This window comes from Vollenhovia emeryi, unplaced genomic scaffold (assembly GCF_000949405.1).
Source record: "Vollenhovia emeryi isolate VEMERY1.0 unplaced genomic scaffold, V.emery_V1.0 DF939205.1, whole genome shotgun sequence".
NCBI classification, from domain to species: domain Eukaryota; kingdom Metazoa; phylum Arthropoda; class Insecta; order Hymenoptera; family Formicidae; genus Vollenhovia; species Vollenhovia emeryi.
This window is the reverse complement of record NW_011967161.1, coordinates 479,240-501,608: the sequence shown is the minus strand read 5'-3', so window position 1 is coordinate 501,608 and position 22,369 is coordinate 479,240. Positions and strand designations below refer to the sequence as shown.

The following is a 22,369-nucleotide window of genomic DNA, read 5'->3' as shown; positions in this document are numbered from 1 at the left end:
TTGTACGCTAAAAGTTCACACGCGTCATTACACACGCGCACACATAAACATCTTTTTCAACCGATCTTATTTTTTATATAATAATCGTTTCTTTAATATAATAATCGTTACGACGAGATGTTCGAACATTTTGTAGAACCTAGAATTCGATTGATCGAAGTTCTCAATCGAAAATGGCACAAATAATTTTCTGAGATTTAATACAATCGACGCTAAAATAAATAAGTGCGAAAGATGAAAGAAAGAGAGCGATGTTGAGTATTAGAATAACTATACCGACGCGTTCATGTTCGTATAATATTTGTTAATTTAACAAGACCTCGCGGTTTCTATTGACAATTAACCATAAACTTGTACCGCCCGCATTTCGCGAAGAGAAAAAGGCGCGCGTTTAAATCGTTTGATATAACAATAAACGTATTCGACAAAGATTCCTCGAATTTTCTTGTCCGTGAAAAATTCAATTGGACACGAGCCGGTATTCTGTTAGGGCAAAGTTCGGCCGAAAGTGGTCGGTGACTAAAATTCTTGTTATCTATTTATCATTTCTGGAGGAACCGGTTTGCTGAACTTTGCTAACTTTTAATGACGGTCGATTATTTTTTGGGCCGCGATATTCTTGCCGGCTAAAATATCACTTCAGTAACCGGCGAATAGTAGCTCTGGCGTGTAAAGCTAGCGCCACACAATGCGCAATTCGTAATGCGCGATTCGCGATTCGTGAGTCGCAGAAATTCGCTGGACTTTCATTATTACTTACCACACTATAGAAAATCGTGTAATCGTGTTACTAGTAAAATGTATATTAAGTAAAATCGCTATTGAAACGTACGGTAAAATTTCTCAAAACCCTCATAAAATTCTTTGGAATGCCGTGTTGTTCCACGATTACAATATTTTCAGGATAAATTAAAAAGAATTCTCTCCGCGTCGTTTATCATTCGTAATTTGTTATTTGTCGTTTCGTTCGTGTTAACTTCGACAACTTTGAACTTCTGCCTGTTACAGGACTTGTATCATAAGTCTACAATTAGTCAAGTTTTCAATATTAGTCAAACAACCACTATTTTCCTCAAAACATCGCTCGGCTAGCGAATCTCTGCGAATGGCGAAATTTTTCCAATTTTTCCTCCACACTATTGACAATTATACGAATCGCGAATAGTGTGGCGCTAGCTTAAAGAGTATGAAGAGGAAACGCGGGAGGAATGGCGCGCGACGGTCGTCTAGTTATGCCAATCATACGATATACGGAGTATTGCACAAGCGTCGTGCAAATGTTCTACGAGAACACGCAGGCACGCGTAGACACACACACACACATACACAATCACAACGTGCACTGTTCTGCTGTGCAACATTAAGTATATTGTCCCCCGCGTCGGTATACTTAGCACTCGGCAATCTTGCACGAATCGCCGCACACGATGCGGCATTGTCCTCGCGGAGAACACGGTCCTTCTCCTCAGGTGTCCTCGCGACTGTCTCAATATTTGCCCTACTCTAGTCTAGGCTTTATTTACAATACATGGTAAAAAAAGAAAGTCGGACGTTCCACGCACTCCGTCTTTGTCTTTGTCTTTACGAGGATCTAGCAGATCGCTGCTTGATCCGTTTCAGCGTAATACATTTTAATGTGATTCATTTAAGCGCTAAAACACGTATGACGCGAGCCATACGGCGCGCTCGCCGAGTGACTGACGATAAATTAAATCGGCACACCGAGAGATTTTGATAAATAAATGCAAATTTCCTATAGTGTCCCGTTTGCTAAAGAATGTCCAGTTCACCTCTCTCGCGGTTGCTCTATTAGCCGCCCGCAACGTCAATTCTATCCCGAGATTCCTCCAGGACGAGGAGACGATCGGGTGAGACGTGATTCACCACGTCGGCCTCGATCACGAAGATCGACGCGGGTGGCGTTTCCTCGACGCGGTCCTCCTCCGCGGGCAGCAGCGGCGCGAGCGACTTGTACGTTTGCAGTTCCATCGAAGAGGAAACCTCGCGGTCGATCGCATCGTCGTTGCGGTCGACGATGTCGCCGTCGCTGGCCAATTCCTCCTCGCTCGTCCGTCTGTTCGTCGCCGGCGCGGAGTTGCTCATCAGAACCGGACTTCCGACCGCGGTGCAGACATCCGTGGCATTTTGGCGCTCGTTTTTCGTCTCTTTCGTCCGAATCGACGAAACGCGCCTTTCGAAATACGCGCCGTCCATCTTTCTGCTCCCATCGATCACCTACAAGGTGACCAATAGTTGCGAATAAGACAAAAACAAGTTTTAATCGAGCAAGGTTGCGCGGAATAGAATCATTTAGTAATTTAAATAGATCCGATTACATTTCCGGTGTTAAAATAAACTTAATCTCCCGTACCTTGGATCATTTGGCTACCACGTTACTGTACACGGGGAGAATGTTCTCTTAAAATTTACCCTGCAAATCATGTGATCGTGGGACGACATGGCATTTTGAAGAACTTTATGAGAGTATTTTGAAATTTTCCCCGCACATTTTACTAGTACAATGTATACTAATTGTAAAAGCCTGTGTTCACGATGCTAGAACTTGGTCCAAGTTCTAGTTCTGAGAAATGCGTAGTCAACCAACTATTCCGGCAGCTATTCCGTGGACACAGGCTTTTGAGTATAATTATTAGTGGAATGTACGGTAAAATGTCAAGAAAGTCATAAAATTCTTCGAAATGCCGTGTTGTCCCAGGATAACACAATTTTCGGGATAAATTTTAAAAGAAAATTCTCTCCATGTAGTAAATCTCTTACTAACAATAGTTCTTTTCCAAAGTTCATACATATGTGTATTTATCTTTAGTTCTTCAACACGCAGTTAAGACGATAACATTATGCAGTTTACCTTTTGTAGCGAAGAAGATACGAAGACGATATAACTAAAGTACCAAAACGAAAAGGAAGAATAATAGAAGAATAGAATAGCAATTTTCTGAAAAGTTGATCTCTGTTCGTTGATCCTTAAATCGGAATAGATTTAATTTCTTGCTTAGGAATAAGATATGCAGGAAAATGAATTCTTCCGCATTTCTTGCGTTCGATGAAATGTTTACAGAACTTTTAACTCAGCGAACACCAAAGTAACAGTTACATAACATGAATATTATAATTTCCTGCTGAACAATGTTACTCGTGTGTGTGTGTGTGTGTTTACTGGGAAGCAGATTAAATATCGACGTACCTGGCGTAGCAGGCTCGGCCTCTGACTCCTCGGCTGATCGAAGCCGCTGAATCGCCTCTGAAGCTGCCTCTGCGAACCAACGAGGGAGCCCCGATCGTGGATTACGCTGATCACGCTGGACTTGACGTCGCTGTGCGGGAAGAGCAATCGCCAGACAAAGTTCTTGAGGGCGATGCGAAAGTCCTTGAGGTGGTAGGCGTAGAGGAGGGGATTGCCGACCGAGTTGAGATGCGAGAGGATGATGCAGAATTTCATGAAGAAGTCGTTCACTTGGCACTCCGGGCAGAAGGCAATCACGCAGTTTATCGTGTACAGCGGGAACCAGCAGACGATGAAGAAGACGACGATGCGGGAGAGATTCTGCGTGGCCTTGACCTCCCGTTTGCGCGCCGCGCCAAGACAGCGCAGCATCGTCCCGGTCGTCTGGTGATAATTACCGCCCAGGCGGCCGCCGATACGGAGGACACCGAGACGGCGAACGGTACCGCCGCCCCCTGGTTCGCTGGGGTCCATCGTGACGATTTGCTGTAGCTAGAACCGTCGTATCCGTTACACTCTTTGGCTATTCTTCTTTCTCCGCGCGGCCACCCCTCGCCATCCGGAATCTCTCTCTGTCTCTCTCATGCTCGACTGACCTGTTTCACGATTACCCGGTATATGTGGGCGTAGAAGGCCGCGATCAGCAGGGCGGGGAAGATGATCGTGGCGAAGTACAGGAACACGAGGTAATCGTAGTCCATGACGTCCATGAACATGCATCTGTGGTCGCTCGTCTCGCCGGCGTTCCAGCCGAAGAGCGGCAGGAAGCCCACCAGGGTGCCCGCTACCCAGCACACGCATATTATACCTGCGAACCGATCGTCCTTTCCGTCAAACCTGCGCACGTATCGCGGAAAGTTGTTCGGAATTGATTCCGATCGGAATTGTTCAATTGTGTCCTAGATTTCTGTTGTGTTTTCCAGGGGAAACGGAATAATTCCCCGATCCGGAATCCATTCCGAACATTTCCAAGACACAACGTCAGTGTTATCTTGGCCATATCTGGCATTTTTAATAATACAGAAAATTTATTGCGAAAAGTATTACCCTCAGCCAGGGTTTGAACCTGGACCTCCCTACACTCTAGGCGGGCATGTACACGCACCGGCATAAATGCTGTCCCTATCCTTGTAAGGTGCACGCACACAACTACAGGGACTCTAGTTGTGTGCGTGCACCTCATAAGGATAGGGACAGCATTTATGCCGGTGCGTGTTCATGCCTCAGTAGTCAAATTGGGTGACACCATGGAGTTAGATATTCATAGAATGGAGGTCTCTCTTCACAGTGGAAATCAGATACATATCCACTAGAGATCTCTTAATGGATCTCTAATGGACGTCTAACTTCCACCATACAGATGGATATCCATGGAGCTATGGAGGTTTCATGGATCTCTAATGGACGTGTATCTGACTTCTACTATAGAGATAGATGTCCATGGAGATACGGAGGTTTCACGGGTCTCTAATAGATGCCTATCTGACTTCCACCATGGAGATAGATGTCCCATGGAGTTATGGAGGTTTCATGGATATCCACTGGATGCCAATTTCTATGTGGGCAGTCACCCAGCATGAAAATGTTTGGAATTGATTCCGATCGAACTTATGCCCTTTTTCCCGGGAAGGCGCAATAGGAATTTAGAGAATAATTGAACAATCCCGATCGGAATCCATTCTGAACAACTCCATGACAGGTGTCCTGGTCTACAATGAGTCGTTAGTCGTCAGTTCCAAGTCGGAACTGTATGTCGATCCGTTTTCTTTCAGGGTGAGAGAATTCCCTTTGAATCGCCATCGATCGCCTCACCGTCAGCGGCTCGACGCGGCGCGTCGTCGTCGCGTCGTCGCGACGGCCGCACGCGTACACGCTTGGTTGATTCGAATAATAACTCGTTCGCGCGCATCCGTTCGTTACGTATCGGTCATTCATCGCGATTCGCGGCTTCTCGAGCTCGCTTCGGCTTCCATATCGACGAGGCAATTTTTATACGCGTGTATACAGCGTACACCCGCAGAAACATGGATGGACGCGCGGTTTCTTATCGATTCGTTCGTCATTCGTGGAAAGCGGCGCTCCGCTGGGAAATGCGCGTTATCAGGTGGCAATATGCAGGCCCTGACGTCTCGAAATGCCTCGAGGAGCTTCGCGCGCTCCGTGACGAATTTTATACTTATCCCTCGTCTCGAAACATCCGGTGGCAACGCGACGCGCTGACGAACTTTGCGTTTATCATTGGATCCCGAAAGACGGATTGTTGGATTTAGAGTGAAAAAATAGTAGAAGTGCCTGTGCGTTTTATTTTCATTCTTGAACCCTTTGGACCGGTGCCGAGAGATTTCGTAACGTGTCAACCGAATTTCTAGTAATTTATTACTTCGGCTGTCGAGCGCTCGATAGAGTAGAAATTCATCTCGAGATAAAGTACGATCTCCCGGGAATAAGTTTCACTCTGTCGAAGAACGCCGCGATGAGCATAGAATTATCTGCAGGAACCGTATACGCGGAGAGAAATTTTCTCGTAAAATTTACTAAGATCGTGTAATCGGACAACGTGGCACTTCGAAGAATTTTACGAGTTTTTTTATCGTACATTTTACTAGTAAACTGTATGACAAAATTTCATAAAGTCCCTCGAAATGCCACGTTGTCCCGCGATCACGTGATTTTTCAGGATAAATTTGAAGGGAAAATTCTCTCCGTGCAAAAATGTAGAATCATCCACCTTTGCCACCAGCTTTCAGCATCGAAACAAAGTTACGATCTCGTTGATTCCACCTTCTCCGATCATTTCGAAGCGCGTGTCTTCCCAAACTACCTCAAATTCAGTTAATCCCGTCCGTGCGCGGACACGGAGCTCCGCGGAACAGGACCCGGGGACGGTGGGGGAGGGAGACACCCCGAGGATTTTGCGATTATCTTAAGAAACACGCGATGCAATTTCACGATTGTTTTGCACGTTCGCGCTAATTGGCGTGTGCGTCCGCGCTTAATGAACGCGCGACGCAGCGTCATGCGAGGCGACTTAGCACGGAAACCGGGATGGCGGATTACGCGAGCAGCGCTACGTAATTATATTGGCCCGCGTAGATCTGCGTCCCTACCGCGTGCACACGTGCGCCCTGAAAATCAGGGCTCGAATCTCGCGTCGGACCACCGGCGCCCTGCCCCATCCCTTTCGTCAACGTCGCCAACGTAGCTAATAACGCACCTAAAGACCGGCCGGGGCTTTCTTTGTGGCCGGCCCTTGGCCAAACGAGTCCGCAATTGAGCGGCTAAGTGCCAAACACGCGTCTAACTCGTAATTTCTATTACTTGAATGGCCCGGGGAGGCGTACTTGCCCGTTACACGCTTTCATCGCATCAATCAGCTGCCACTGGAAATTGTATCCGAGTGTCTACGAGGTACCTAGGATTAATCGTATCAACGCTCGCAACTAATCTCGATTAGAGTCCCTGTAATCAGAGTCTGGCCAACATACGGCAACTTCTGATTGGTCCTTCTATTTCTGGCGACTCCCGAAAGAAAGAGAAGGAAGGTGAAAGAAAGAGATAGAAATAAGGAATGCACATCTTTCTCTTCCGAAGAATTTGTGCGAGAACTTGGCCAGACTCTGATTGTAGGGACTCTATTCTCGATGGAATAAATTTTCACCCTTTGTACTGTATGGAACATTTCATTGGCTACGGAGAATCTGAAGATGATCTTAAATATAAAATCTAACTATGAATACCGCCCATAATATCCGATCATATTCCACGTAACGAGCGCCAAATTGTCAGAGCTGCGATTTACTCGATTCGAATCGTTGGCAATTTCAATCACGCTCAAGTACAGGCTTGTTAAATGAGAAACCTATAGCGAAAAAGGCCGCGAGAGAGATCGATTCGTCTAACTGCGTTAAGGACCAGTTTCACAAACATTGGTTAATTGCGTTAACCAGAGATTAGTCGACCACGTATTTTTTTTCTATATTCTCTAGGAAGAGACAGCGAATCGATTAACCTCCTGTCAGCAGTCAATGTTCGTGAAACTGGCCCTAAATTGATCGAGATCAATCGGCGCATCTCGCGGGAGCAGGAGCGATCTTGGATCATTTTGTGAATCAACGTGCGGCTTGGGTTATCGTTAATCTCGACTCTAAACACCGAGCGCCCGATATCTTCTTCTTCTTTTTCTTCTTCTTCTTCTTGCGTGATTGTAACGTCGCTCAGGACCTCGAGCGGTCTTGATAGGACCAATGCCAGGCTCAAGAACTTCAGAGTACAGTAATGGCAATGCGAAGTACGAAAGTGTACAGTGCTGGGCAGAATAGTTGTAACACTTTTTTTTCTACACGAGTTTAGGAACGCGCATTTGGATTCAGATTTACGTTCCAAAACATTTTCTCCGAGGAATATTTTACCCGAGAAATAGATCGAAACAGCTCAAAATGGTTTCGGAATGGCCTTCGAGTAAAATATTCCTCGGAGAAGAAGATTTCCGAACGCAACCCTTACGTTATTAAAAAAAAAAAAGTGTCGCAACCACCGTGTCCATCACTGTACGTGCGTGCAATGCGTAATCGTGTGCGTGTGGTGTCAACTCGGACCAGCGTGGGCTGGTCACCTCCCAAAAGATCGCGGCGATCAATCCTCCCCGCGGGAGGAGCGCCCGGTATCGAGTATCGAAATTAACGACGCCGGCCGCGGCGCGGCGGCGAAGGGGTGGCTCGTCGCTCACCTATGGCAGTTTTGGTGCGCACGGTGCGCGAGTATCCCATGGGATACAGTATCGCCCAGTAACGGTCGACGGACACCGCCACCAGGCAGAAGATGCTGATGGTGCAGAGGACGACGAGGACCGAGACGGTGAACAGGCAGGCGTGCAGATTCGTCGGCAGGCCGATGCTCGCGAGGATCGCGAACGGGATCGCGAACAGCCCGACCAGGAGATCGGCCGTGGCCAGCGAGACGATGTAGTAGTTGGTGCGCCGGCGTAGCTTCCGCTCCTTGCTGAAGACGACGATCACCAGGCCGTTGCCGAAGACGGCGCAGATCGCGACCAGGATCTCGCAGACGGTGTACGGAACGTTCAGCCCCACGCTCACGGACGACGCGTTCGTCGGCCCGGCGCGGTCCAGGTAGTCGAACGGCGGCTCGCTCGCGTTCGCCGGGAATCCCATCGCGACGACCATCGAAGGGGGGGATAGATGAGATCCTCTTTATTCGCGCCGTCGGCGGCGCGCGATCCTCGTCGGTCCCTCGCGATCGCGAGGAGGCACGCCGCAGCACCGCGCCGCGGGATCGATCGGGGCAATCGTGACGTCGCGATACTCGCCGGCGATACGGGCGACAGTCATCGCTGCCCCGAGGAGGTCCGATATTCTCTTGCGAGTCCCACTGGCGATTATTAATATCCCCGTCGAATATTTAGTGGCGCGACGGCGCTGGGCCACACGTGCCGAGGGCAGAGAAATCGGAAGTCTCGCTAGATAAATGTCCGCGTTTCTATTTTTACGTTCTAGATTCGCGCACGCTTCTATTCTCGCGTCGAGGATCGTATCGTTGAATCAGACTCGTCGCTTCCGCCGTCGATCTCCCTCTCGCTCGCGTTCGAATGTTGAAGATCGATTTTTGTCACCCCGAGTCTCGTTCCCTTCAGCTGCAGCTGTGTCGGGCTCGTCCGTGGCGGATGTCTCGGTTTCCGTTTCCACGGATCGCCACCCGAGAAACCTTTCAGCCTCGCGCATAAAACTCGCGCGACGTCTCTTCCTCCTCGCCGGGTCGGTCGAACCGTTGCGGTGTCCCGTTTCCCTTTTCCTTACGAATCTTCTTCCCGAACGGATGTCCCAGGTCTCGCGCGCTGCGTCCTTCCGTCTGTTCGTCCTGAAGGACGAACGAAGGAACGAACAATCGATCGGTCGTTCGGTCGCTCACTCGTCGCGTGATACGTTAGCGTCGCGTTTCCCGTCCATTACTCATCCGGAGTCCGAATTACGCGAGCGCGTGAGACGATCTCCGCGCGGTATCATCTACTAGAGCCTGCGTGTCACGCGAGTCGCCGGCGAAACGAGGCGCGGAAGCCGAGACTTATAGTTTCGCGCTCGTGCCGGCCTCGCGCTATCGCCGTTATCCTTATCGATATCAATCGATTGTCCATTTGCCGACGTCCTTGAACCGCGAGCGCACACGTGGGAGCACCTGGACAGCCTCGCCGTCGATCGCGGGGGGGGAGATTCGTGAGAAATCCAGCCGCTCGCTGGTCACCGGTGGTGGTCCACGCTGGTCCGGTTAATTAACAAACCGAACGGCGTCACCCGCGTGCGTGCGTCATCGAAAGGGCGGGAAAACTCGCGTGAAGAGTCCGAACCCCCTCGGACGGGGAAGATAGAGAGGGAGATCGATCGACCGGCACCGTACGCGGCGTGTCGTCACGGGCAAATATTTATTTCTCCGATTAATTAGCCCGGGGACTTAATGGGCGCGAAAGGACGTGCACGAAACGAGAGCGGGGGAGGTCTCGTCCTCCGCGGCGCGGCCGAAGAGGATGGAGCGAGCGCGTCCGCCTTCGCAACCCCGTGGCGTGTAACTGAGGCTTCGGCCGAGGTGCTCTCTTCTCGGTGACAGTGGAGCACGCGACGGAGGTGGAGGTGGAATCTCTCCTGCGGCCGGTACCGCTTCGCGCCTCTTCCTTCCGCCTTCGGAAGGTCGACAACGCCGGGCCGGAAGGGTCGCTTGACTTGGCTCGACTTGGACTCGATGGCGGCGGAGGCGGCGGCGGCGGCGGCGGACCGTGACAGACGTGGATGGATGCGACGAATGCGCCTCGCATTTACGCGACGCGTCACACGGTTACCGGTTGCCTATTTCACGTGCTCGGCGCGCTTGACCTCGGCAGCCGTCGATATATATCGCGGGAGCTTATCGCCCGCCGCGGATATTCGTGTCACGCGCGCCTTCTCGCTCTTCCGCGCGTGACACTCCTCCTTCCCCGTTCGTCTTCTCGCGAGAGACCCCGCGTCGTAATGTCGTAATTGTTTCGCTGCCAAATGCAACCGAGCGCGAGCAGGGAGCACGTGAGCCCGGTCCACGCGGATCCCGCGAGTCCACCAATTCGCCCGTTCGTACGCCGTTCACGATTCCCGCGGGCATTACCGCGCGCACTCGGCACCTGATTCAACGGCCCAATCCTATTCGCGCCTTGTCGCCTTGATAAGTACACGACGTTCGGTTCGCGTTTGGCATCGATGTAATACGAAATTCAGGCAGCCACGTCCGGTACTGAACGTCGCGTGTGGCGGCCTGACTTGGCGGGGAAGAGAGTGGGGCGCAATCAGACATCCGTTCATTTGTGTAGTTATATCTTCGGGCCGTCGTGCAGCGAGAAAAACGCGGACCACTGCGGGCCGATAGCGGCCCCCTAATAGGGTACAATCAGCACAATGTGGCTTGCGAAATACTACTCTATCTAACGCGGGCTATTATTCCCGCGCGTACGAGCGGCTTGCAGAAGCGCGATTCGAGTTGACAACGAGGGAAATTAGCTCTGGAAAAAGAGAGACTCTTGAAAACATCGGCTCTTGCCTCATCGTAACTTCGGGCTTCCTTATGGCGGACGTCATCTCGAGATGTTCGAGATCATCTCGAGCTTGCAACGCTATTTCGAACCGACATCGATCGACGAGTCGTTTCTCGCTGGGTTGAAGAATACCCTGATAGCACGTACGGTGCATTGACCAAACGTTGGTTAAACATCCCAGATAGCACAGGACACTCCTACGAACATTTTAAGAATATTCTTCAAGAATATTTGGAATATTCCATAGGCCATTCTTATATATGCTATAAATCTTTTTCGGATGTGAATAGAATAATCTATCGAATATAGCGTGTCGGTTCTATATGGTATAATATGACTCAGGGTTGGGAAGTAACTCGTTACTTGTAACGAAGTTACAGTTACTTTTCTTTTTTGGTAACTCCAACTTAACTTCGTTACTTTCTCTCCATCTCTAACTGTAAATTAACTCACACGTTTACCACACTTTCTGATTATAAGTTTCACCTTACCGATAACGCGGTGCCACTGTCTTTTAACGCTATTGTTACGGATCCGTCCCTCTGTCGAGTTGTGGCGAGTCTCTAAAAAGTAAAAATAAAAAAATTCCGTTTCTCTTCTCATTCAAATATAATTAGATAATTATAATCAATTTACAGTATCGTTCACGTATTTTATCTTCAATTTTTTTCCTTTAATTTTGCGTTGGGTTCGACACCCCCTCAACAAGTTCCCCTTCCTTTCTTCCGGTTTTAGTTATTCAGTTCTCTTTATGCCTGGGACCGTATGGAGACTCACTGATACTAACACAGATAGAAGATTGCCTTTATTCGGTCTAAACGAGGTAATTGATTATAGAAAAATCGGTACCTTGTAACTGTAACTATAATTACATTTTTAGCGAAAAGACTGTGACTGTAACTAGGTACTTCTATAAAGTAACTTTCCCAACCCTGGTATGATTACAGGTTTCACTGTTTTTTGCATAAGATGAGTGTATTGCCCAATAAACATGTGCAATACATAAACTCGATAAATATTAAAAAATTATTCTGAACGAATATTCCTAAGACATTCTCGGCGAATATTCTAAAAACGTTCTTCTTTGTTATGAATATACGATTTCTAATTGTAATAATCTATATTTATAGAATATTCGATTGGAATATTTTGAAATTAAGAGTATATGCGCTCCAGAAGAATATTCATAGAGCTATGTGTGCTATCTGGGACTGGCCTAATAGTTGATTGTATCGGGCCAATGTTCAGCCTGTGCCACTAGGGTAGGCAATGGAGAGTCGCGTGGTACTCTTCAAGGTGTACTAATTATTAAGAAAATAAGGATTCAAATAATAACGCGCGGCATTTTCCGACTGTCGAAAATACGTGGAGTCGCGTTAATTCGTTTTTCTCGTGAAACTTGGGCGATCAACGTAAAGCAAGCATCGACACCGTCAAATTGACGTCGATTCGACATCGATCGACGACGCATTTCTCACTGTGCTCAATACTGCGTGGTGTTTTGCGATACATCAACTATTAATGCCCGTTTCTACTGTTTCTACCAACGCAGATTAACTTTAATCTCGGTTCAACTCACTTTAATAATCTTTTTCTAGTTTCAAAAATTAGAAAAGATGAGAATTTAAGACCGAGATTAAAGTTAATCTGCAGTGGTAGAAACGGACATAAGGGGATTAACTGCTAACCAAAGGTAAATTGATTCTCTGTCTCTTCGTAGACGATAAGATAGAAAAAGATAGGGAGTCGACTGAACTCTGGTTAACCGACGTTTGGCCCGAAGAAAATTAAGGTAAAAATAATTACGTTACATTTTCCAATTGCCGAAAGTTGGAGTCGCATCTTAGGCCCGGTTTCACCAAACGTCGCCTAACTTTAATCTCAGTTTAATTCATGTTTGTCTCTTTTTAGGGTAACAGTCGGAAAGAGGCAAAGAACGAATTGAGCCAAGTTTAAAGTTAAGCGACGTTGATGAAACTGGGTTTCTGTCGCGACATTCTTGAACGATCCAACAGGATGTCGCAACCGAATCGCCGCTACCATAGAAACGACCGCCGAGGTTCGAGTAAAATCCACGCTAGATCGTGCCAAAGTCATTTCCATAATAGTTAAAAGCGTGGGCAATGCAATAAATGATCGTAATTAGCGAGCATATTATAGTCGCACGTATGTTAACGAGCGACGGGACCTTCGCCCTGCGCTTTGTCCCCTGATGGTCAAATGATTACATTACAGAAATTAATTGTCACATTCTACGATGTACAACTGGATACCTCGATAAGCTTATACGGGTATAGAATTACTATCCGGGTTAACCGGATAAATAAAGTAGCACATTTTTCACACACACACACAGACACATAGATTCTTTCTCTCCCTCTTTCGCCCTATCTCTCCCTCTTCTTCGCGGATGCTGGACTACTCGGGTGTATTACGTGCGTACACGTGCACCTGGATATCTATCTGAAACATAATATGGCGCCGTGGTTGAAAAGCGTCTTCGTTTTCTCGTGTAACAGCGAATATCAGCGGGAATATTCCGCAAGCTCCCGCATCGAACCGTGATGTACTTTCCGACGATTAAACTCTCTTCGTTTCTTCTCATTTCACTGTTCGAATTTATACGAAATGATATGACGAAATTATAACAATTTTTACTACTAATGAAACTATTGCAATAAAGTACGATTTGTCACATGAAGTTTGCAAGCGAAAAAAGGATTCCAATCGTTAAACGTATCTGCCGCTCCAAACGCGAGAAATCACCGCGTATATAAATTACTAGCAAAATGAGAATTCCTCTTCAACTCCGTCGTAAATCACGGAGAAGTCTAAGGTGGAGAACATTTCGCTTCCGCGCCCCCCCTTCGCCTCCCCGTTCTCACAATCGCGGTCGTTCAGGGGATCGGAGATTAATCATTAAATAACTGATCCCGCGCGAAGAGGGATGCCGAGAAAGCGGCGGACGGAAACTCGCGGCCCCGCGCACGGCTCCGCGCGGCTTTTAACGAATGGTGAACGAGCCCATTCGTGGTAATTCGTACGTACTCATTGTCCGTAACTGGCGCATAACGGAGCGCTTGACATTGCATAAAGGATCTCTAATTGCGCGCAACTAAATGACTTCTTTCTCGCGCCGCGCGCACGGACGCGCGAGCCCCTCGATGAGCGCGCCGGCGCGGCGCGGCGCGGTCTCGATTCAAATCGAAAATATGGGTCGTGTTCGTGTTACACCAGCCGTGTAAACACACCCTGGAACATACCACCGGGTATCTAATGGTTTAATACGACTAATGCGTCGCCGGATGGTAGGCTTAAATCCAGTGCCGTGCCACGGGCCGTCGGGTCCATCGGCATAAGTGTCGGTGCGTGCCACGCGGCGGAAAAAGTCACCCCTGGTGGCACAGTGCATTGACCAAACTTTGGTTAAACATTGGCTCAATACGACCAAGTATCGAGTCGAAACGTACTAGGGGCAGACGGAAGAATGTATCCGGTGGGACATGTGAAATAATAGATTTCTGAGTGAAATTAGAAAGGCTTTTTGGCGTGTCTTCCGCACGCCTGCTTCTTGTAAAAATGCTCCCGCGCGATGTTTCGTGGTCCCGTCTGCTGTTTTAGATTATATCGACTGAATACGAAAACTATCCAGTACGATGAAATATCAGAGTTCATAAGTCCGCCCGGGTTTATTATACATTTATTGTAATCAAGTTAAGGAATATACCTACATTCTATCTTACGCATTTAATATTAATATTCATGCGATGCATAATATTAAGGTATAAATTATCCTTTCCTTGGACTTGTTAAAAAAAATTTTTTTAAATGTACACATAAACGATATGGAACATATAAACCTCGTGGATCGATGTAAGAAGGCAATTTCTTGTTGTTTCGCAATTTTAATAAAATCATAATTATATGCGAGCATCGTTTTGACTTTATCGTCGGACAGAGAAATTACCGAAATGTCAGTTCTTCTGAGAACGTCCCGACTGTTGTTTGTCACGATCATGTTATAGCCGACCTTGACCTTCGAAATAACGTACGTATGTGGGTTTCGGGGGTTTTCTACAATTATATATTATATACGATTTCGCCTAATGTTCTCACGCAGTAACACGCAACCGATGATTCCCAACGCGAATGACGTTTTAAACTTTAAATGCATCTGGGTACTTCGCCAGTACCACAGTGCATTGGCTACAACCATACAATACAACGAAATATTGGACCAATGTTTGGTCAATGCACTGTTCTACTAAAGCCCGTATCAGACTACGGCTTGAGATTGAAATTAAATTGAAATTTGACCAATTAGAGTAAAAGCTGCTAAACTTGAGATTAGTAAATTTTTAAACGGCCTACACTGGCCAATGCTTTTATTTAAAAAAAAAACGACGTTTCGGTCCCAGATTTGGACCCTTTTCAGGTAATTTGTTCACACAATTGTTACTGATCTCATATCGTTTGTTTGACCAATATAGCTATGTTAGTAAAATATTACTCAAAAATTATTGCACTCTTTGGTTGAAGAGTCAAGTCAAAGTACGAGAGATCAGTTCAATCTGATCATAGAAATCTAAGAAATAATTGAACAATTCCGAACATTTCCGCGATAGGATCGGAATCGAGGAGGTGGCGAGGGAAAAGCTTTTAAACAATCGCGCGCACCAAGCGCGCCCTGAATTTGTGGACGCGCCAAATTTATGCGCGGTTCGTAAAGACGCGCGTCGAGATTTAACAAGGCGCGCGCGACCGGCGCGAGGAGCGTAACGCGAGTCTTACTTATCGCGGGAGTAACAAAAGACCGGCCGTTTTTCCTCATCTCGGTGACAACCGAGAGGAAAAGGCGCGACGCGCGATATTTAACGGGATCCAATTAAAAGCTCGCCCGCGTGTGCGGCGCGCACGCGACATCCGCGCGGCTGTCGTACCCGGTGAACTCCGCCGGTGTGCTGTGCTTTTATTACAAGCCGCGCGTGATGCGAAACTTTCTGAATTAATACACCACACGCCACCTCCGCTCTCCTCCTTTCTCGCTAAAGTATAATAATTACAAGAAAGGAGAAGCCTATTAGGTCCAAGGCAAGATGTAGATAGTCAAACAATTTTTAATATGTGAATTCTTAATATATACCTATTTGATATATTAAGAATTCACATAGTAAAAAAAGGTATAACAATTACGCTCCTCCGCGCGCGTGGGCAGAAGACGCGCGAATATTTATAGATGGAAATAATCGCGATCGCATTTCTTACCGTTGCACGCGAGAAATGCTAGTTAGGCGAATGGGATCGGTGGATATTTATTTAATAGAAAATTAAGTCTCCAAACATTCCGTCTCGAAAACGAAGACTGGCCTTCATGCTTGTACGAAGAACGGTAAGTATTTGCAAGTTTTTCGAATATCAGATTATATGATCCCCTAATGACGGAAAAGTTCGTATTTTTTATATTAAAAACAAATTGCAGTATCGACTGAAATACGTACAAGTTACAATTTATGCACTGCAATTATTACAACGCATTTGTAGAAATATCTTCTCGACTAGAAATTACACAAAATTTTTATTCTGATATTTATAAAGTATAATGATGTTTAATAATGGAGTTGTCGGAAGAATTTTTAAAGCAACAATTTTCTTTGTAATTTAAAACAAACTTATTTGATGTATTTTAAAAACTTTATAAGAATTGCATATATTCATCCCTTAGATTATTTAAAATAAAAATGATATTTATCTAAAGGCATTATTGGAAACAGATGACTTTGCAAAAGATAAATCTACCAGCGATAAAGAATGGTTTCTACATTTGATTACAAATTTTCAGATTGTAATAAAAACAATACATTTCTCAGGATATTTAATGTTTTTCATAAATTAGTCGATATACGTACTCATTTGTATTAAAAATATATAATTGAGGATTATGCAAAACGATGTCGGATGAGAAACTCGAAGATGAGTTCAAAAATTAAAATAACGAGTTATCTAAAGACGTTTTTGTAAAAAAATGAAATAATAAATCGAAAAATTTCCTTTACTACATATTACATGTAATTCACATTTTATAATGCAGTTTTCTCATACGAATGTCCAAGTATCCCAGTTATGTCACACGTGTATATATAATTAATTTGAAGCTTTTAAACCGAAGGCGTGTAAAATCTTTGTGTTAAAAAATTAAAAATTTTATTCCAAGTAATCTAAGTAATTCCATCTGCCCTATAAAAACTGTTTAAAGAATGTAGTTCCGAAAACACTTGATAGACCTTCGGCAAGGATTAAAAACACATTTAATTTTTTAGTTGGTGTCCGGATATTGACACAAGGGTTAATCCTCTTTGCGGGCGCTCGATGCCTCATCGATCGGCGATTCGCGTCGGTTCCCGAATTCAATTTGTCTAATGAGTGCGCGAGCTCATTTTTCCGTTGTGCGCATCACGTTGATTAAGCTTCGCGCTGGCGTGGAAGAAGTGGATCGCGGTGCTGATCGTTCTCGCGCTTCTGCGATTCCCGATACACACGGAGCGATCAATCAATAATTGTTAATGTTATTGCATGTGCCCTAGAGCATCGTAGTGATCACAGGCTGTGCCAACACGGATATCACATAGCATGCCGCTTATCGCGAATTGCACGATGGATATAAGTAATTAAGCTTCATCTACATTATAATTAGACTTCCCTTTTCACGAGGAAAAGAGGGAGTCTAATTAGTTCCAACTATAATACTGGTAATAATTATTGCATGTAATCAATGAGAGATGATATACATGGCTTCTTACGTTTTTTTAAAAATAACTCGGCTTGAACTGTTACGAATATAAAAGTACTACACAAATGTTAATTTAATTACAAAAGGATACATATACATACGTTCATTTTTCACATAAACAATTTAGAAAATAGTTCAACAAATTAGTTCATAGAGTCATTTTTAAACGCGAAGGTCTCCGATTATAAATAATTGCAATGTAAATACAATTTCACGCAATTACTTAGCGTAATTACTTAAAGTAATGGTTGGCAAACAGCAATGTTATTGATAATATATTTTCTATCGTTTAATACATTTGCAAATATATACGTATCAAAAATCGTTTTTGTTATTGGCAAAAAATATTTTATCCAAAATTACTTACTGCAACGTTCATTAAATCTTAAAGTACGAAAGTATCATCGATTCATGGAAGATGCACTCAAACTTGGTCTGAAAATACTTGTGCCAGATAGAAAATAGTGTTGCAATGTTGCACGTACGATAATATACACAATCCATATAAAAAATATAAATCCCAGGAACACGACAGGGCTGTAACTGCAAAAGAAAATACTCTGAATGTATGAGGCTTGTCGTAGGTAACTTTTCGGCAGATCGTAGAAAAATCACGGAATTACATACTTGACAAGCCATGCGCCAAATATACCAAATGATATACCCATGAGAAAGGTGTAATTGGCTAGAGGCCGTAAACTTAGTCGAGGCGGCAATCGTTCCTCAGAGCCACTGGTAAATCCGTTTGCCATTCGTTTGGGTAATTTTACAATGGTGGTAGGCGGGGTGATCAGTTGCCGACAAATACTACCGAGGAAGCTCTGTCTGTTGTACAGTGTGATTATCTCGTGTCGATACTGCAAACGAATCGTAAGTTATCAAATTGAAGAACAGCAATATGACTATGCATAATACCTTGAGATTGATGTAACAGCACAGCTTGTAGAAGTTTTGAACGAGAAAGGCGCACTCGTTTGTTCGCACCGGCTGCAACTCTGGATCGCCCATGTATTCAACGTATCGGCACGTCTGTCTACCCTCTTGCAACGGTACGAAAGTACCCGGTCTGCTCGAGTCGAAGCTAGACTCCATCTAAAAGTCGCGTCTTTCAATCGATCCAAGTATTTATGTATTTTTCTAGAAATCTATTTCAACAATCCGCACCTGCGATTGATGGCAGAATGAAGTCGACAGAATGCTATCGTGATATTCTTGATCCGCGACTATAGCAACTTGTGGAATATCCTCGAGCTGTATCTACAACCGTGACCGAGTGTCATGTTACTCAAAATAACAAGTACATGATTTGTTATTTTGACATTGAGGTGAAAGAAATTCAATTCAATTACTTGAAATATATCTATCAGCTGTTGTTGGGCGGTAGCCAAGAGCACCGGAACACGTCGTCGCTCCTCTATGCTGATGTCATCCGACGAGTATTCCTCGCAGCTAAAGAACTCCCATAGAGAGAGGAGAAAGCGCTTTCCTCTTCTTCTGTTTTCCAGAGCCTCGACCAGGCTAGTCGCCGTTAAATGCGCTTGTTTAATGTTACTCAAAAACCATACCACCTGGAATGCAAGCTAATCGTTTTATTATGTTTATAATATACATTATATACATCAATAAAGCAACTCATAGACATCCAGAAAGAGTATCACGGGAATCTATAAAGAGTAAAAATGTACCTGCAGATTAGTGGCTGTCGAAAACATGGGAACGTATAGATACGTCTGACCCTCCAATTCAAGAATCTGCTGCCTGATGATCGATGTCCACTGATTCGTAGCTATTCGACCTTTACTTAAGCCTACGTCGTCCATACAACTCTCCACTTCGCATATCATTTTTGCCAAGTATGGTTGTGAAAATACCTAAATACCAATAAAAAGATATACATCTCTAAACATAAAATAGCTTATTCAGTCGAGGAAGATACCTACTTTTGTAACTCTGAACAACATTAATGCATTCTTAGGTGCTACGAGGTCAGTTCGCATAAATCGCGGAAGCAACTGCTGAAACACAACCGTGTACGCCAACAGATTATTAGCAACAAAACAGATCCATCTACCAGGATCGTGGATCTTTCCCCTTTCTTCTTCCTCTGCTTTACTGAAAATGTCGAGGGAAAAATATTGATAAAGACCATGACGATATTTTAGCATTACACATCACGCACGTACCCTTCTTTAGTGTATGTTATTCCTGGTACATATCTCCATGGTTGAATAAAACTCAGCCAAGCTTCCAGTATCAATCTAAACGAGCTGTCTAGAGGCCAATGATGTATTGCCTTTCTCAAAAACGTATATATTTTTCCTTGAACCGAAGGAAGAATTATTCTAAGAAACAAAAAAATATTTAGAGCAATTGTCAAGTATAAAAGGTATAAAATTTATGAAATATCATCGCAATACCTCTTCAATTCATCCATTGCGCTCTTGTCGCCTGTAGCGCTATTCGTAAATTCGTGCAGCGTCTTTATGAACGCCCTTACAAGACGTATGTGTTCTCCGGAATGTATACTGTGCTGAAAGTTACAATCAAATACGTTTGAAACGGCGAACGTTGTTTCGTGCTCCACAAAATTATTCATATCTTTCTACATATCATATAGTACTTCTTTCGCCGCACATAGAAAACTTACTCGTCGCGGTATCGAAGACAGATAGGATGTACTCAATTGCGTGTCCTCTGTGTACTCCAACCAAAAATCAAGGAAGACTTGTACTACGGTCTCGCTTCGCCAGACTTGCGGCAAGCACTGCTGCTGCTGCGGCACGCCTGATCCAGGACTCATCGAGCCCGATGATAAAATAGATGCTCGAAGGAGCCTCAGTGTTTGTAATTTCTGGCAATCTCTGATTGAAATTCAAGATGCACGAATAAAGCGCACTTGTCACTTAAATTTGCTACATTTATAAGCGCCAAGTGTATCTATACCTTCGAAATTCTGGTGACTGAGTCAATTTCCTTGGCGGCGTCTTCTTCACGTACGGCCCGATCACCGGTAGAACCGGAGAATTATCTCGCGGAAGGAAATGATACAGATAACAATGCGCTAATTGCACATAAACCGTTTCCCAATTCATCCACACGTTTTCTTGCTGTTGAAGTTGTAACCAGGGATTGGTCAAATGATATGCAAAATGAAATATGTAGTACTCAAAGGGATATGTGTTTGTGTTAAGAAATATTCAGCAAATTATATACAGTAATAATCACATGATTTATAGTAGTTTTGTAATATTTAGTAAAGGATACTCATAGATAAAGCTGAAGGGACACGTGTCCCTTGATCATCTCTTATTTTATCAAGATAAAATGGTGATATCATAGCTTCCTCCAACATGGAGCGTATTTTCGACTGGAATGAAAACATATTGCGATACAGTGCCGATAGAAAATGCAAACACAAAATGCAACATGCAGAGTTAAGATTTAAACGCACTGGAAGATATGACACTGGAAAATTGTACTTGAGATAACAGTCGGGAAGTAGTTTGTAGCATAAAGAAAACATTGGTCCTTGCGGGCTAAGAAAGTGGCACAGCGCATCATATTCGTGTGGATTTCTTTTCAGGGTGATATTGTGCAAGCCCCATCCAATATTGTCTACTATTCCGAATAAGGAATCTATCAGCAGGGGGAAGACTAGCTGCAGCTCAGTCGTACTTGACTCGTCTATCAATATAGACAGATCTCTACATCGCTCCGCCAACGGCTCGTTTAAATATCTCTGAGCTCTGATCTAAAAATTAATCGACACAATACGCAACGAAGAATATAACTAAAAGTACACGTTACAAGTAAAAGTGCAAAACATTCAGTTTCCTTTACGATGAGTCGCATGTTTTCAATTGGTGAACTTTCGATAGATACACAGATGATAAAATATAATATGCACATATTTTTCTTTTATAATCAATGCGCTCTAAGAGCTGCACTCGATTACGAATATTTAAATCCCGATGTTACAAGCATTTACATGTCATAAAGTACGAATCAATAATACGTACTGTAGCAACATCAGTGGAAGAAGCCATTGTTTACACTGTTCGAACTTAAATGAAAAACAACAATTAAAAAAATAATATTTGTACGCAATGTTATCGTGCTTCTCTCGTTCAACTTGGAGCTCACGCCGGTCAATCAAACTAACATTGCTAACCTCTATGTTAATTCAAAGTAGAGAGAGAACTGAGAAAGTGCACAAATGTAAACTGCAGTGCATGAATAAAGGCCTTTTTCGGTGTACGTAGGTGTAGATGAGCAGCGCGGTCGGTTATTCGCCCCGAACTATGACAGAGAGAAGCCTGAGAGCTGCCACGGCCCGGTTTTACGTGATCCTCGAACGCGACACGCCCTCCGTGGACATGAACTACGGGGCCAATGTCCACGCTGGGGCTAAGCGGATAACGCAGATGCGAACACGTTTTGGTTGTGTTCCGTGCTACGTGCACGAAATGTCGATAAAAACAGAGTTATTGATTTTTCGTTATGCGAACGAACAGACGGGAATTCTGTAACTGTGATTCAAAGAAATGAATCATTTATTAGCAAAATTTAATATGACGGAGACGAAAAATATAGTTTTCTAATCGTAATCGCGTATAGATTCAAATATGTGAAAAATAATGAGATAAGCTACCGAGTCCAATTTATAGGACCATTAAAGTGAAAGAATTAAAGAGCATTAATAGGAAATTTTATTGTATTTTTATTGCGTATCTTATTACAAAATTTGTACCTAGTAATAATTATAATTTCTCTG

The 22,369-nt window shown here is 44.6% G+C and overlaps 2 protein-coding genes across 3 annotated transcripts; both read right to left on the bottom strand.

Moving 5' to 3' along the window:
* Positions 1–914: 914 nt before the first annotated feature.
* On the bottom strand, positions 915–9,964 carry LOC105561585 (adenosine receptor A2b-like). 2 transcript variants are annotated; one of them, XM_012011684.1, is made up of 4 exons: positions 7,971–9,964; positions 3,841–4,052; positions 3,206–3,736; positions 915–2,235 (listed from the first exon to the last, which is right to left on the bottom strand). In XM_012011684.1, exons 1-4 carry the CDS (start codon positions 8,422–8,424, stop codon positions 1,810–1,812), a joined length of 1,623 nt encoding a protein of 540 aa, XP_011867074.1. In that variant the 5' UTR covers positions 8,425–9,964; the 3' UTR covers positions 915–1,809. The 2 variants fall into 2 exon arrangements, with proteins under 2 accessions (XP_011867074.1, XP_011867075.1); XM_012011685.1 differs by having other exon boundaries at positions 3,206–3,730.
* Positions 9,965–17,549: 7,585 nt separating this feature from the next.
* Positions 17,550–21,903, bottom strand: LOC105561584 (sphingomyelin phosphodiesterase 4). Its single transcript, XM_012011682.1, has 14 exons — positions 21,615–21,903; positions 21,047–21,346; positions 20,860–20,962; positions 20,539–20,770; positions 20,243–20,456; positions 20,013–20,125; positions 19,779–19,937; positions 19,536–19,707; positions 19,281–19,466; positions 18,945–19,163; positions 18,760–18,852; positions 18,511–18,687; positions 18,223–18,452; positions 17,550–18,138 (listed from the first exon to the last, which is right to left on the bottom strand). Exons 1-14 carry the CDS (start codon positions 21,639–21,641, stop codon positions 17,997–17,999), a joined length of 2,367 nt encoding a protein of 788 aa, XP_011867072.1. The 5' UTR covers positions 21,642–21,903; the 3' UTR covers positions 17,550–17,996.
* Between the last annotated feature and the right edge of the window lie 466 nt (positions 21,904–22,369).

Bases quoted from the DNA above. Each gene is read 5' to 3' on its own strand.
- LOC105561585 (XM_012011684.1), bottom strand. From the start codon at position 8,424: ATGGTCGTCGCGATGGGATTCCCGGCGAACGCGAGCGAGCCGCCGTTC. The intron at 3,737-3,840 runs GTCAGTCGAGCA...CGACGGTTCTAG, and splicing joins ACCGGGTAATCGTGAAACAG to CTACAGCAAATCGTCACGAT. The intron at 2,236-3,205 runs GTACGTCGATAT...GTCACCTTGTAG, and splicing joins GGCCGAGCCTGCTACGCCAG to GTGATCGATGGGAGCAGAAA.
- LOC105561584 (XM_012011682.1), bottom strand. From the start codon at position 21,641: ATGGCTTCTTCCACTGATGTTGCTACA. The intron at 18,853-18,944 runs GTAATTGAATTG...TCACGGTTGTAG, and splicing joins AGCTGATAGATATATTTCAA to ATACAGCTCGAGGATATTCC. The intron at 18,688-18,759 runs GTGCGGATTGTT...CGCGACTTTTAG, and splicing joins CATTCTGCCATCAATCGCAG to ATGGAGTCTAGCTTCGACTC.